Source organism: Solea solea, chromosome 2 (assembly GCF_958295425.1).
Source record: "Solea solea chromosome 2, fSolSol10.1, whole genome shotgun sequence".
NCBI lineage: Eukaryota > Metazoa > Chordata > Actinopteri > Pleuronectiformes > Soleidae > Solea > Solea solea.
This window is the reverse complement of record NC_081135.1, coordinates 14,350,794-14,367,241: the sequence shown is the minus strand read 5'-3', so window position 1 is coordinate 14,367,241 and position 16,448 is coordinate 14,350,794. Positions and strand designations below refer to the sequence as shown.

The 16,448-nt window shown below is 39.3% G+C and overlaps 1 protein-coding gene across 2 annotated transcripts; it reads left to right on the top strand.

The window, feature by feature from the left end:
- Positions 1 to 566: 566 nt before the first annotated feature.
- LOC131476730 (uncharacterized) lies at positions 567 to 9,794 on the top strand. 2 transcript variants are annotated; one of them, XM_058654780.1, is made up of 10 exons: positions 567 to 2,608; positions 2,835 to 2,975; positions 3,124 to 3,260; positions 4,498 to 4,637; positions 4,744 to 4,837; positions 4,944 to 5,043; positions 5,163 to 5,422; positions 5,534 to 5,720; positions 6,777 to 6,842; positions 7,349 to 9,794. In XM_058654780.1, the coding sequence occupies exons 1-10, from the start codon at positions 2,539 to 2,541 to the stop codon at positions 7,462 to 7,464; spliced, it is 1,311 nt and encodes a 436-aa protein (XP_058510763.1). In that variant the 5' UTR covers positions 567 to 2,538; the 3' UTR covers positions 7,465 to 9,794. The 2 variants fall into 2 exon arrangements, 1 of the variants encoding a protein (XP_058510763.1); XR_009243109.1 differs by having other exon boundaries at positions 568 to 2,608; positions 6,725 to 6,842; positions 7,349 to 7,379.
- Positions 9,795 to 16,448: the final 6,654 nt, after the last annotated feature.

Genomic DNA, 16,448 nt, shown 5'->3' with positions numbered 1-16,448 from the left:
CGTTAGTATGTTGTCCAAAATGTGACCAAAATTTCATATGACGTCCAAAAAGTCAGAAAAATGTCCTGGTTTGTTATTGTCGTCAAAAATGTCACAAAAATGTCAAAGTTAAGTATGTCATCAAAAATTTGAATAAAATGTCCTAGTTTAGTATGTCGTCCAAAAAGTCACAAAAATGTCATAGTTTAGTATGTCGTCCAAAAAGTCACAAAAATGTCATACTTTAGTATGTCGTCCAAAATGTGACAAAAATGTCATACTTTAGTATGTCGTCAAAAATGTGACAAAAATGTCATAGTTTAAGTATGTCGTCCAACATGTGACAAAAACGTCATAGGTTAGTATGTCTTCGAAAATTTGACAAAAATGTCATCTTTAGTATGTTGTCCAAAATATGACAAAAACGTCATAGGTTAGTATGTCGTTCCAAAATTTGAGTAAAATGTCATTGTTAGGTACGTCGTTCAAAAAGTCACAAAATGTCATAGTTTAGTATGTCGTCCAAAATGTCACAGAAATGTCAAAGTTAAGTATGTGGCCCAAAATGTGACAAAAATATCATAGTTTAGTATGTCGTCCAAAATGTAACAAAAATTTCATAGTTTAGTATGTTGTCCAAAATGTGACAAAAATTTCATAGTTTAGTATGTTGTCCAAAAAGTCACAAAAATGTCAAAGTTTTTTTGGTATGTTGTCCAAAATGTGACAAAAACGTCATAGGTTAGAATGTAGCCCAAAATTTGACAAAAAAATCATACTTTAGTATGTAGCCCAAAATATGACAAAAACATCATAGGTTAGTATGTTGTCCAAAAAGTCACAAAAATGTCATCGTTGGGTATTGTCAACAAAAATGTCACAAAAATGTCATAGTTTAGTATGTCGTCCAAAAAGTCACAAAAATGTCAAAGTTCAGTATCTCGTCCAAAATGTGACAAAAATGTCATACTTTAGTATGTCGTCCAAAATGTGACAAAAAATTCATGGTTTAGTATGTCGTCCAAAAAGTCACAAAAATGTCATTGTTAGGTACGTCGTCCAAAAAGTCACAAAAATGTCATAGTTAAGTATGTCGTCCAAAAAGTCACAGAAATGTCAAAGTTAAGTATGTTGTCCAAAATGTGACAAAAAAGTCATACTTTAGTATGTTGTCCAAAATGTGACAAAAACATCATAGGTTAGTACACAGTAAATTCCCCAGTGTTAAATATGCAGTGTCAAACTCCATTAACTCTATCTGAGTTAATATAACAACAGCTGGAGTAGAATGCCCCCTAGTGTTGGTGTCAATTTCGGTAGTTAAAAGACGGGGTGTAAAAGTACTCTATAAAGCCACCTCTATAAAGCCACCCCTGTCTCATTTCAAAATTCCCCGACTCTGCAGTCCGCCATTTTCAGCAGCTTTCGTCATGTCGAGGAAGTCTGGTAAGTTTCTCCTCTTCTTTCATTTAACCAAACATTTAGCATATCTACATGACTAATGTTTTAAACTGCCTTATTGTCATTTACCATGTACTGCAGTTAGTTTTGTAATGTAAAACTAGAAAATCCAGTTGTGGCTCGCTGAACAAATAAGCAGTACCTAGCTTCTGATTTCGGCTAACCTGCTACCATAAACAGGATTTAGTCGGTAAGAGGTTACCTTAATATTATGAAGGTTTATAAAAAGTGCATTGGTGGTTATCCTGTAATAGTTTTAGACTCCGGTAGGTAAAATGGGAAGACGCATATGTGGGAAGTGGACCAAATTGCGCGGGCAATTGTGTAGCCTTACTAGCCTAGCCACTCTAATATTAACTTTGTAAATTAATTTCGGATTTTCAAGTTACTGTAAAAGTTATCCAAATAAAGTTACTGTTAATTACTTTCACCTCTGCTTAAAGTGTAGGCATTCTCTTTCTGATGCTTGACCGTTTTTAACGTATGATTTTGGTGCAGTTACCGGACAGTTTGAAACAGGCTTATTGCACGTCAAAGAACATGGTTTGCAGCCACAGTGCTTGTCTTCAGTTTATGGTCACTGTCTTGTGCTCACGTTCCGCGCGCGCCAAAGTCCACCATTTTGCTTTGTCCGCCATCGGGAACAGCACATCCAAGTACAACGCGCTGCTTTTGCCTGTCACTTTGTCACAGGATAGCCATCGGTGGAGGCAGACATTTATCAATAATCTAAATCATCATTACTTGCTGAATTTTCAACCGATTTTCAAGCCGTTTGCTTTACATTGCATGGGTATTTGCGGTGAAGGATACTTGGTTACCAAAAAGTAAACAGTTCTGTATGAATGCATATTATTCTATACATTTTTATAATATATATACATTTTTGTGCATTTTGGACACACAGCTATGCTATAATACATTTCAGGTTGCACTAAAATATAAAGTTTATAACGACTAAACTTTGCAATGATGCTGAAATATATTATGGACCTTAACATTGTGTGTGTCAAAAATTGCAGCCAATTATGTATTTTGATTGTAATAATAAGCCTGAGACATTAATTGGGAAATGTTTATTTTTTCTCTGCAGGGATAATGTTACTGAAAGTAAAACTGGGTGATTGCCAAAAATTTGGCAATCAAACTGGAGAGTTTCTGATTGCAGGTAAGCTTTTGACTTAATGGAATTGATATTTGTGATCAGCTTTAAGTGACTTAAATTTATATCTACATGGCTTTGGATGCACACATTGCTCTGCAGTTATGATGCTACATTTTAGCAATTAAGTCGTTTTATTTCACCTGAAACTGTTACAGATTTAGTGAAAGTGAATAGTAGATTCATTTGAAATAACCCTCTCTTTACAAAAGCTTTTATTTTTGTTTCCTAGCTTTTGCGAAGTTTGGTGTTCCTCCAGCAACGGAAGGTGTGAAAGTGGTTGACAGTTCAGGCACTGAATTGGATGAAGATGTGTTTGAGGACATACTAAAGGATCCTTCAACAGGGGTACTAACCATCAAGTATGACACAGGTTTGTTTCAGTAAAACATTAATCTATATATAATTCACAAGTTATGTATTTGTAATGTGAAGCTTATATTATTGATTAGATATGGTAAGGCTCTACGAAAAAAGTGTGTAATTTTCTTTCTTTATTCTGCTTCTCCAATCATGGTTAGAACCTGTCCACACAGTGGCATCCTCTTCTGAGCCCTCCCCACCATCATCACTCGATTTGTCTGACTCGCAGGATACAGTTATCCTTACAGAGAGCCCTTCCAGAAAACACCAGAGGGTTGATACAGAAGCTAAACAAGTAACAGTTGACACTAGAGATGTTCCGATACCATTTTTTCCCTCCCGATACCGATTCCGATACTTGTGCTGTGGGTATCGGCCGATACCGAGTACCGATACCGATACCAGTGTGTTATAAAAAAATATATATCATACTACGCCTGCATGACTGTGATATGATTATCATCACCAAATCCTTTACCGTATCAGTCACGGGTGTCAGACAGTGGAATAATCTGGATGAGGAGATGAAAAAATCAGCAAAACGGAGTGTATTTAAAAAGAAGTATGTAGAGATGACCATTAATCGATACAGAATGACCCAGGAGGAAAGTATGACAAAGGTCAGAGACAGAAATCTGTAGACACCGTGAGGATACGGCAGTGGAAGCAAATGTAACCAAACAACAGCTGACATACATGGAGTCTGATTGACTGTCTAGAGCTAGACTGCATCTCTGAGTGCTACCTGATGCTGAAACATGTTTTTGTCAAAATGTCATAAGAAAAAGAAAAATGATGTATTGTATGATGAAAATATGTATTCTGTGGGTAATGGAGACGGGACTAGATAAGCTTTTGCTTCTCCGGCTTTCCCTTTTGGTTATGTGTATTGTTTAAACTACACTAAGATGATGTGTGATGATGAGTGATCTAACTGACATGACCAAAATGTAGCGCTGCTCTTTTCGTTTAATAAACGGGCCGCTCCAGTTTGACGTTAGACGCGCTAACGGAGCTAGCGCAGCTAACAACGCTAACGGAGCTAACTGGTAAATACTGCCAAACCGCCGACATGATGAGCTAACGTTAGCTCCTTGTCTACAGGTGTCGGGTGATCCGTTCTTCTTCACGCCTCTAAAACAGCACAGCGCAACTGTTTCAAGAGCGGCGAAGAAGAACTGCGTCAGAGCTAACGGAGCTCTATTAAATAACGTGGTATCGGATCGGTGCATGGACTCCAGTACTCGCCGATACCGATACCCACATTTTCGGCAGTATCGGAGGCATTTCCGATACCGGTATCGGAATCGGAACAACTCTAGTTGACACACAAACTTTCTTGTGAAACAGTGTGGTCTGTTATTGAATATTTTTTTAGAGTTTAGTTCAGATTAGCACAAATGGAGGTTGTATATTACATGGGTTGAAGACTTTGTAGAAGCAATAATGTTATTTATTTAAAGCATTAAGATTTAACTTTGAATTCAAGTCGATATTTTCCAATATTGCTGAATTTTGCATTGTGTTTTAAGTTGTTTAAGAGTCCATCCTTTCCACAAAACCTGGAGGGGAATGTATACTACAAGAATACAATCGAACCAAGTCTTTGGTGGACGAAAACCAGGAGGAAAATGGTCAACATACTGGCAGCTGACTTGACTGAGAAGAATGGGTAATTTGATGATTGTTTTTAGTCAGACCTTATGTCCTTTATCTAGTTTTCTGGGGGTAAGTTGAACCTAGGGAATATGAGTAACAAATCTTTTTTGTTGTTGTAGAACATCACCTCCCAGACAGTTGAAAGAAAAGTACGCCAGAGGAATTGTGACATTATTCCCCTACCTCAGTGACCCATACGCTAAGAATGGCTATGTGAGTTGTGTACAGTCATAGTTTTTGCAATGTAAAATAGTGTATTAAAGTTTAAATCCTACCAGCTTTTATTAATTGTATTTTTGTTATCCTTTCCTCTGCCAAGGAGCATTACTATGATGGGGAGAGTGGCACTGGGTACTTGGCTTGGAGGATTAAAACCATTCAAAGATCTACTGCTAAAGACAGACGATCATCATTTGGAGGTAAACCTGTAATAAAACTGGCTAAATGTGTAAACAGAAATAATCACAAGATGAGTTATTGCCTCTTTGTACATTATTTCTCAAGATACATATTTTTCCATTTGTTTAAACATACATAGAATCAGTGGAAGGATCATCAGGTAAAGACATGTCTGGAGGACCAACGGTCAGAAGACAGACCCAATTTGTTCCTGAGGCATCCGTAAGTGAAGATGAGTGCCAGGAAGTAATGTCACTGATGAGACATTCAGCTGACGAGGACTTAGTCAAGAAGAAGATGAAGCTGACATTTTTCCATCGCCGCAACATGCTCCTCGACCCCCAGCAGTCAAGCAACATACTATCTGACTTTCCACGTTTCAAAGACGTCAAAGGCTTGGTAATTATCCATTATTACTGTTGACAGGAGTATAACAAATAAATTGTATTTCATAGTCAAACAACTAGCACCTATGAGGTCCTAAAATTCTCACCCACTGCCCCAATCCAGGTTGAACAGGATTTTGTTCTGATGTTGGGTAAGGGGGGGTCCGACAAGTTTCTGGAGCGATGTCCAGGCACATTCAAGGAAAAGATCATCCAACAATGCAGAAAGCTTCCCAACATCAGTGAGCTTGAAGAACTCCTGCTGGCAGCTGATCCTCCTCTGGATGGCATTGACTTGGACGATGACTTAGGTAAGTTATCTGTAAACATACTGGTATTGAGTGTACTAGACTTGTAGGCTTAAAAGGATACTTCAGTATTTTTCGTGTTGCATAGGGCACTTATGCATAGTTAGTATTTTACCTTATGGGAGATGGCAGTCAGCGCTGTCGCTACACGATCTGAGGACCACATGCGCAGAACGGCCGCCATCTTGGAAAGCCCGCGGTTGCCTAGGCAACGCAAGTCAGCGTCCTCACCCCAACTAAAGTTCCCCGTGAGCACACACACACACACACACAGTCCGTGGGTCAGCGGCCCCGTAACTGAATTTAATTCCAACATGTAATCAGTATCATGTTTAATTTTTCTATCCTCATAACAAACTAAATTTCATGAAAATCGGTTCAGAATTCAGCGAGTTACAGTCTGTTTTTAGTGCAGTCTGTATCTCTCAAACACTTTGGGCCACTGACCCACGGACTGTATGTGTGTGTCCGAGGGGGGAGGGGTAAGCCGAGGACGCAGACGAGCGTTGCCTAGGCGACTGTCTAGAAAGCGCTGCGGTAAATAAAAGTATTAGGCATAAAGAGCATATGCTGTTGCCAATGGACATATAGAGATATAACATGTACATATAAAAGCCTTAGTGGACTGTCAAAGATGGTGGCCATTTTGCGCATGCGCACCTCATATCGTGCAGGCTCCTCACTTCGTGTAGCGACAAGCGCAATCATTTTAAGGAGCAATGCCTTTATAAAAAAATGTCAGACATTTTTCTATACAGTAAAAGTCAAAAATGGCATTCCCTTGAATGAGAAAATGCATTCTAACTTTTGACTGGTACAGTATATTCAACAAAGTTTCAAATTAAAGAGTTGGCAAGATTTCTAGTCTGTGGCAGCTTTTTCTGCCGATTTAAAACGGCTATCCATTCTTTTTTGTGAAAATGCTTACATTGCAGATGAATTGTAATGTAAAGAGTTCACACAATTCAAGCCTGTAAACATAAAACTGGTGTTACATGTTGGGACAGTGACCTCTCATCGGTTTTACTGCTGTCACACCTGATTCCACCGTCTGCCCAGGGACGGAAGAGACCAGGGAAAGTGTCCGCGTCCCAAGCAGAGAAGCATCTTGTCATCTTCAAGAAGGTTAATATTTTTCCTAATTAATATAAAGATTATTCATTATTATAATATTGCATCCATTGTAACGTCCATTGATACACGCAAGACTCGGTTCTTTTCACAGATGTTTAATGTCGCACTTGTCGTCTTCAAACAGCTGCATTCTTGCATTCTTCAGCTTGCCAACACGTTTCACCATGACATCATCACACCCAAACACCATAGGACTAAAATACAGACATACAATTAGCTCAAACTAACTTCTGGAAGCTTCCAGGGAATAATCAAAGGGTAAATCAAAGAAACAAAGCAACAGGTACATTTACAAAATACTACTAGAGTCCACCTTGTGGTCAAAGAGTGAAATTACACATATAGTCCACAGGGCAAGAAAACACTGCCTGAAGTTACTACCATGTTTATTTAATCATCTATATATGCATATTTCTTCCCAATAATATATACAAAATATTTAATTATTACATAACAACCAAGTTAATTTTGTTGTCTGTGTATGTGTATCTTCTCAGACTGGAACAAGCATCCAAGAACATCTCGACACCATTACTACCAGCGCTCAACCATATCTCCTGGCTGTTGGATTAAGGAAGGATGCAGTCCACCAGTTCTTCATCATTCTGGATAGGAGTGCCATACCTTGCAGGTCAACTTCTCCTCTAGGGGCTTTCGATGAGCTGTTTAAGGCACATTTTGTGTTCGGCACATCATACAACTCCATGCTCCATAACATGTACATGTTCATCCAGACCACGGTGTACAACATCGATGTTGGGAAAGTCAAGGAGAGTCCTCGTGTTGCTGAAGTAAGGGCAAGGTTACTCAATTAGTGCTTGAGCTTTTTCCTCCATCATGAGGTGCTTTGTTTGTCAGGCTGAATTAAAAAGTTCCAGTATGCTTGTTAGGCACTTACGTTTAGTTCATGGTTACTTGCCTGGAAGAAACCTTCGCCTTAAATGTGTTCAGACTGGATGTGGATCTGTGTTCGGTACTTTTTTTGAATACAGAAACCAAACGAAACAAAAACTTCAAAGAGAAATGGGGAAACGTTGAACCTGTTGAAAAGGTGCTCGGCACAAGATTTGACAGCAGAAGAAACAAATCTACTGGGACATATGACCAGGTCATTATAACAGATAAGTTTTCATATGTTCCCATCCTAGAAACGCTTAAGAACATTTTTGATAACCTAGAACTGACCAACATGTTCAAGCCCAGGCACATTCCCAAAGAAGGTGTTTATACAGACATAAAAGATGCCAACTATTTTAAAGAAAATCTGTTATTTTCTAAAGAGAACAATGCATTGCAGATTCAACTGTTTTATGACGACTTTGAGACAGCAAATCCCTTGGGCTCTAAAAAGGGTATGCATAAATTAGGGGCTATATATTTTACTCTGAGAAATGTTCCCCCAATCTTTAATTCGGCTTTGATTAATATTCATTTATGTGCTCTTTTCCACGCACAGGACATCAAACGTTATGGTTTTAATCTGATACTTGAACCACTGGTGAATGATATAAAAGTACTTGAGACAGAGGGACTTCACATTTCCATGTCTGAAAGTGTTATTTATGGTACCATTGTCCAGGTCACTGGGGATAATTTGGGTTTGCATTGTCTGTTTGGCTTTGTGGAATCATTTAGTGCTCGCTATTGCTGTCGTTTCTGTCTCCTTGAGAAAACTTGTTTTCAAACTGTGTTCTGTGAAGATAATCCTGAAGTTGTATTAAGAACTATTGAGATGCACACCCAGCAAACTGTCAAACTGTCAAACTTTACAAACTAACTCTACGCTACCTCATACATATGGTGTGAAACGCACTTGTCTGTTGAATACACTGCAGTATTTCAACACATCAAACAACTTTTCTTTTCTTAGAAGGGGTTGCTCAGTTTGAGGTCAAACTTGTTTTACAGTACATTCAGGGCAACTTCCTGAATGCCGAACAACTGGCTGGTAGAATACATGCTTTTGACTATGGTTATAATCAACAGCGAAATCGACCACCTAGAGTAAAAATGCTTGATGTAAGTAATGATTTTGGACTGAATGCTATACAATACTGGTGCATATTACGCAACATGCCGTTGCTTTTTGGTGATTTATTTCAGACAGGTGATGGTTATTGGTGTCTTCTACTTTTGCTTCTACAGATTGTTAACATTGTTTTATCACCTGTCCTCTCAGAGGGCATGACCATATACCTCAAACACTTAATCATTGATCATCATCAACTCTTCAAGCAGTTATTTCCTCAGCTCAATCTTTTACCAAAGCATCATTTCATGATTCATTACCCTCCTATTATAAGGACCATTGGCCCAATTCTGCACATGTGGTGCATGCGTTATGAAGCCAAACATAATTTCTTTAAGAAACAATTAAAAAACTTTAAAAACATTACACAAACATTAGCCAAAAAGCACCAGAGTTGTATGGCATTCTATCGAGAATCCTTTACCAAGTAAAGACTAACTTTAGTCCCAGGAAAAATGCTTCCACTAAGTGAGCTCAAAAACAGCCCATACATTGCTTCCAAATTTGGAGCTGAATTGTCAACCAGTATTTTTTCTGCCAAATGGATTAAATACCATGGTACCGAGTACCGCCGTGACTTCATTATCTGTACTGAGGTAGCATTTGAGATGCCTGTGTTTTGTAAGATAGAGTCTATTGCTGTGAAGGATGAAAATGTATTACTCTGTGGAAAACTGATGGAAACTGTTTGTTTTGAGAATCATTACCATGCATTAAGGTCTCACTGCATCCAGACAATGTTCGAAAAGTGTTGCACATTGATGAGCGATGTTACTTTAAACCATTTAATGTTCAAATGACTTATGGAAAAATAGATTCCTCAAAGTACATTATTCCATATTGCCATTTTATGTAGCCCTTGATGATTTTGAATGTCTGTTTCCGCCATGAGATTTAAGCATGCCCGCCTGACAGTTTGCACTAAAATAAAGAAGTTGAACTGCATTATTTTCTGATAATTTGTCATTTTTAAATATTCTGTTTTTTAAATTTAAACTAGAACATTCAGAAGTTGTAATGACACTGCTGTGTTAGTGTCATTATTTTACTCTACTTTTACTGTTTTTTCACTGCACGAGAGTAACCTTTCAACCCAGTAGTGTGTAACACAACACTAGCCAGAGCTACTTTGTCACTGCAATAGAGTAACTTAACAACACAGTAGTGTGTAACATCAACACTAGCCAGAGCTACTTTGTCACTGCAATAGAGTAACTTAACAACACAGTAGTGTGTAACATCAACACTAGCCAGAGTTATTTTACTGCCCAGTGTTACCTTCAAATAACTCAATACAGTGTCAATCAGCATTCAAATTAACACCATCAGAGTTGATTTGTTATCACAGAAGAGTTATTTATTAACACTGCTGGGAATAATATTAACACTCTAGAGAGTTGTTTAACCTTCAGTGTTAAATTTAAATAACACTATACAGTGTATACGAGTGTTAATTTTTAACTCTATTTGGAGTTAATTTAACTCTAAAATTTTAACACTTTGAAAAGAGTTCATTTAACTCCAATTCTGAGTGGGACCAAATACACTCAGAAATAGTGTTAAATTTAACTCTTTTAGTGTTACTTTAACACTTCAAAATTTACTGTGTATGTCTTCGAAAATTTGACAAAAATGTCATACTTTAGTATGTCGTCCAAAATATGACAAAAACGTCATAGTTTAGTATGTCGTCCAAATTGTGACCAAAATGTCATAGTTTAGTATGTTTTCCAAAATGTGACAAAAATGTCATAGTTAAGTATGTCGTCCAAAAAGTCACAGAAATGTCAAAGTTAAGTATGTTGTCCAAAATGTGACAAAAAAGTCATACTTTAGTATGTCGTCCAAAATATGACAAAAACCTCATAGGTTAGTATGTTGTCCAAAATGTGACCAAAATGTCATAGTTTAGTATGTCGTCCAAAATGTGACAAAAATGTCATAGTTCAGTTGGTTGTCCAAAATGTGACAAAAATGTCATACCTTGGTATGTCATCCAAAAAGTCAGAAAAGTTTCCTGGCTTGATGCATTTATGAATTATTACAAAAAACACACCCAAATGGCTGACCTTTGACCCTTCCGAAGGTCAGAACAGTCCGTAACTCTGACTTAGTTCCCGATAATCATACTGAAAGATCAGAACCCTGGCTCAATGCATTTATATGAACTATTGAAGAAAAGCCTTTCCTGCCTTTTTTACTTTTGAATTTTAGTTACCATACCGTCCACTGGGGTCAATTGTCTCATTGACAAAGTCTCCCGTGAGTTGGGTCAATTATCATTGACAAAGTCTCCCGTGAGTTGGGTCAATTGTCTCATTGACAAATTCTCCGGTGAGTCGGGTCAATTGTCTCATTGACAAAGTCTCCCGTGAGTTGGGTCAATTGTCTCATTAACAAAGTCTCCCGTGAGTTGGGTCAATTGTCTCATTTGCGAATCCACCCCAAGACGGAGCTCACTTCTCATCCTTTTCCCTCTGGTGGACGCAATGGTCAATGGTCCCCCTTTTGTTGGCGAAGCCAAGTTTCCCTAGCTGTCCTTATCTCAGCGTAATGCGCACACAAAAAGACATCAATAGGAAAACACATCCAAACAGTGAAATCATTACAAAATCAAACACTGAGGGTACAGAAGTATATCTTTTAAGATGTTAACTTTATTTGTGAGGTTTATATTATAGGACAGTAGAAAAAAGATAAAAATACAAAAATAGCCTTATCTCAGCGTGATGCGCACACAAAAAGATACCAAAAGGAAAATACATCCAGAAAGTGAAATCATTACTAAATCAAACACTGAGGGTACATAAGTATATCTTCTAAGATGTTAGCCTTATCTCAGTGTAATGCGCACACAAAGGGACATGTTACATGTTACATGTCATTTAGCAGACGCTTTTATCCAAAGCGACTTACAATAAGTGCATTTAAACATTTGGGTACAAATAAGAGCTAGAAGTAAGTAAGAGCTTCAAGTAAGCCAAACTATGAAGTGCTAGTCATAAGTGCGATGTATAAGTTTTTTTTTTTTCTTTTTTCTTTTTTTTTTTGTCATCGTCATCGTCTTAGTCGAGGTAGAGTCGGAAGAAATGTGTTTTTAGTCGGCGGCGGAAGATGTGGAGGCTTTCCGCTGTCCGGATGTCGATGGGGAGCTCGTTCCACCATTTGGGAGCGAGGACAGTGAACAGTCTCGAGTTCTGCGAATGCCTCTGCGATCCTCTCAGTGAGGGGGCAGTGAGCCGGTTTGCCGATAAAGAGCGAAGTGGGCGGGCTGGGGTGTAGGTTTTGATCATGTCCTGGATGTAGGCTGGACCGGATCCGTTTGTAGCATGGAACGCAAGCACTAGAGTCTTGAAGCGGATGCGTGCAGCTACAGGAAGCCAGTGAAGGGAGCGGAGGAGAGGTGTAGTGTGGGAGAATTTTGGTAAGTTGAAGACCAGTCGAGCTGCTGCATTCTGGATGAGTTGCAGAGGTCATATGGCACACGCAGGGAGACCAGCCAGGAGGGAGTTGCAGTAATCCAAGCGTGAGATGACAAGAGCCTGGACCAGAACCTGTGCCGCCTTCTGGGTTAGAAGAGGCCGTATCCTTCCGATGTTGTGCAACATGTATCTGCAAGATCGAGCTGTTGCAGTGAGGGAGAGATGGTCATCAAGTGTCACACCCAGGTTCCTTGCGGTATGAGAAGGAGTTACCACAAAGTTGTCGAGGGTGATGGTTAGGTCTGTGGTGGGAGAGCCCTTTCCTGGGAGAAAAAGAAACTCAGTCTTGTCGAGATTGAGTTTCAGGTGACACACCCAGGTTCCTTGCGGTATGAGAAGGAGTTACCACAGAGTTGTCGAAGGTGATGGTTAGGTCTGTGGTGGGAGAGCCCTTTCCTGGGAGAAAAAGAAACTCAGTCTTGTCGAGATTGAGTTTCAGGTGATGGTCAGACATCCACTGAGAGATGTCGGTCAGACAAGCGGAGATCCGTTCTGCTACATGTGTGTCGGGGCTGGGAAAAGAGAGAATGAGTTGGGTGTCATCGGCGTAGCTGTGATAGGAGGAGGGGGGTCACTCTGGCCTCTTTAAGAGAGTCCGGAAAGCAACCAGATGATAGAGATGTGTTAATGAGGTGGGTGAGGAAAGGAAGAAGATCAGAAGCAATTGACTGAAGAAGGTGAGAGGGGATAGGGTCAAGGGGGCAGGAGGTGGGGCGGGCAGAGGTTATTAGGGAAAGAACTTGATCCTGAGATAGAGGGGTGAAAGAGGATAGAGAAGGAGCTGAATTTGTTTTTTTGTGAAGTAGTTGACAAAGTGAATTGGTAGAAGGGAGGAGGGTGGGGGGGTCAAGGAGGTTAGAGGAGATTGAGAAAAGTTTTTTGGGGTTAGAGAAAGTGGATTGAATTTTAGTCTGATAGAAAGATTGTTTGGCTGCAGAGATATAGGCAGTGAAGGTGGAGAGAAGAGAGTGATAGGAAAGCAGGTCATCAGGGTGTTTTGATTTCCTCCATTTCCTTTCTGCTGCCCGTATCGTGGCTCTCTCAGCACGCACTGAGTCGGACAACCACGGGGCTGGGGAGGACTTACTAACCCGCCGTGAAGTAAGAGGACAGAGAGAGTCAAGAGAGGAGGACAGAGTAGCTCTCTACTGCCACAGAAGGTGTCTGTGGCAGAGTTGGGACATCAGTAGGAAAACAAATCCAAACAATGAAATCATTGCAAAATCAAACACTGAGGGCACAGAAGTACAGTATATCATAAGATGTTAACTTCATTTGTGGGTTTTATATTATAGGACAGTAAAAAATTATACAAATACGAAAATAGCCTTATCTCAGCGTAATGTGCACACAAAAAGACACCAATAGGAAAACACATCCAAACAGTGAAATGATTACAAAATCAAACACTGAGGGTACAGAAGTATATCTTATCAAATGTTAACTTAATTTGTGAGGTTTATATGATAGGTGTTGGGGATCAGCTCATTCAAGATGGATGGAGAACACATGGCCCCTTGCTCAAAGACAAAGAGTGTCATAAAACTTAGTCAATAAAGATCCCTTATCTTCCACACATCAGTGGGAAACCCACCTCAGTTGTCACTTTATGACATGTGACCCCATGTAACAGGCAATACAAAAGCCAGGTTTCCCCTCCTTCTTTCTCTTCTCTTCTCCATCTCACCAGAGGACACAGGCTCCTCTGCTCTCCCCTGCCCTTCTGGGTGCAGGAAGGACACAGACATCAGCTCTTCAACTGAAGTCTCTTCAGCACAGAGCTAAACAAGGTTCCAGCAGCAAGAGAATCCACTCTGCTGATCTTCGAGCAAGCCCGCTCACAGCAGCCTGCTATCCTCCCATCAGAGGCAGCGACACCAGAGCCTGCCTCAGGATCAACCAAGGATCCAGAGCCAGGTTAGCTCCAAGTAGCAAACTTTGTAAGGAGGAACCTGAGCCACAGACACCTGAAACACAGTCAACCATCTACCGTTCCTGGACCAACAGACAGCATCTCAAACGGACACTTTTGCATCTTTTAAAGACTTGGTAACTTGGTAACTGGGCCTAGCATAGCATTACACTACTTGGCTAAGCATAGATGAAATGTTGTATTTAGTCTACTTGCTCACATAAAGTGTCGTTGCAATGTCTAGATTAAGGTTAATATGATGTTGGTGATGTCCATTCCTCTTAGCTTTCAGCTCTAGATGTGCATGCTTCTAACCTCTCATCTAACCTGGCATCTCAGTTTACAAAAGTAGTTAACCAAGAAACACAGCAGCCATGCGGTCAAGAAGCCATCTTTGATTCCGCCATCTTGTTGTAGTTTCTTTATCAACCGCCATCTTGATTTGTAGTCTACCTCTATCTGACTTGACCATTTGACCTGCACACACACAGACTCCCTCTTTCTCTCTCTTTCACACACACACACTGTATATAGTTACATGAGTGACCTGAAAGGCGCTTTTAAATTAAATGTATTATTATTATTATTATTTAGTAGACATTCTTGTTCAAATCTTTGATGTCTTTTTAATAAATGTTTTATACAATATACAGTCTGGTCTGATTAATACTGAACAAGTGTGTATATTGCCAACCTCTTCCCTGTAGAACTATCACCAATCCTTCAATTCACCTAACTATTGATGTAGTATTGTTATTTACCAATTATTAAGTTAATTATTAATCATAATCCAAATTGGTAGTCGTTTATTTATGAGACTGTTTTTGGAGGTTATGAATTAATGGTTCATTCAGAACCGATTGTTCTCCTCTGTTTGAGAGGAGTGGTGCCCCGATTTGAGTTTGACTCAACTTTTTATAAGAGATTAATTATTCCATAATTAATTAATTATTAATGTTCTAAATTCATAACCAATCACCAATCATCAAAAAAGATAAAAATACGAAAATAGCCTTATCTCAGCGTAATGCACACACAAAAGGGACATCAGTAGAAAAACAATTCCAAACAATGAAATCATTAAAAAATCTCACTCTGAGGGTACAGAAGTAAGGCTTAGTAGTTGGTCACTTCAATTGTGAGGTTTATATTATGGGACAGTAAAAAATGGAAAAAAAATCCGGAAATAGCCTTATCTCAGCATAATGCCGTCAAAACGCTTATTATTCATTTTACAAGCTTTTCTTTTATTTTTCTTGGGAAAAAAGAGCCAAAGTTGGGTGCTGCTGACTCGCTGACCCTTATACCTATTCAACCCAGTCTCATAGAAAAACGTACCCTGGCTACGTTGGTCCACAGTGCAAAAACGTAGAGGGGTTACAATAATGGCCCTGGAATTGTATGACTGTTACATTTTTTTCTGCCTATTCTTTTGCGTCCAGGTCACGTGACTTTCAAGATTCCGGCCGTGAGAACAAAAACATGGCGGACATTTCTCTCATTTTTAGTGAAAGAAATCAATATTTTGAGTATGATTCTGCATAAAAATGCGTTTTGATTACATTTCTAGCGAGAAATATATATTTTAATTTCATAATATTCACTTAGTGAATGTACATAATCACTCGATTGCTCGTTGTTGCGAAGATTATTCAGATCTCGCCAGAAAAATGTGAAACTGATACGTTTTGGTTGTGGCCCCAGATTACACATAGGACACCCTTGCGATCTGACGGATCAAACCCTTGCGATCTGACGGATCAAACCCTCGACAACTACATGCCTTGCGTCTGAGGTTGATTTGCCGATCGACACATTATTCTGTGGCAGCGGGAGAAACTAATATTGACAAAGTGACGAGTTACGATCAAATGTCCGCTGTGTTTAATTTTGGAATCTACCGGATCCTGTAACTTCCTGTGTGGTGCGATCTCATTGATGGGGTTTGGCGCGTCATGGGCCTACGAAGAATAAGGGGACGAAGAAGAAGAAGAAGACGAAGAAGAAGAAGAAGAATAAGTCATTTTAGCTTGCTTGATGGAGTCTGATTGTTAACTGAATATTTTCACGACTAGCGTGTTATTTGTGGTATTACTCCTCGATCACGATATTTCAATAAATATTCCATTCCATTGATTAAGTTTCTTATGACATACACAGTGCTGCCACCACGT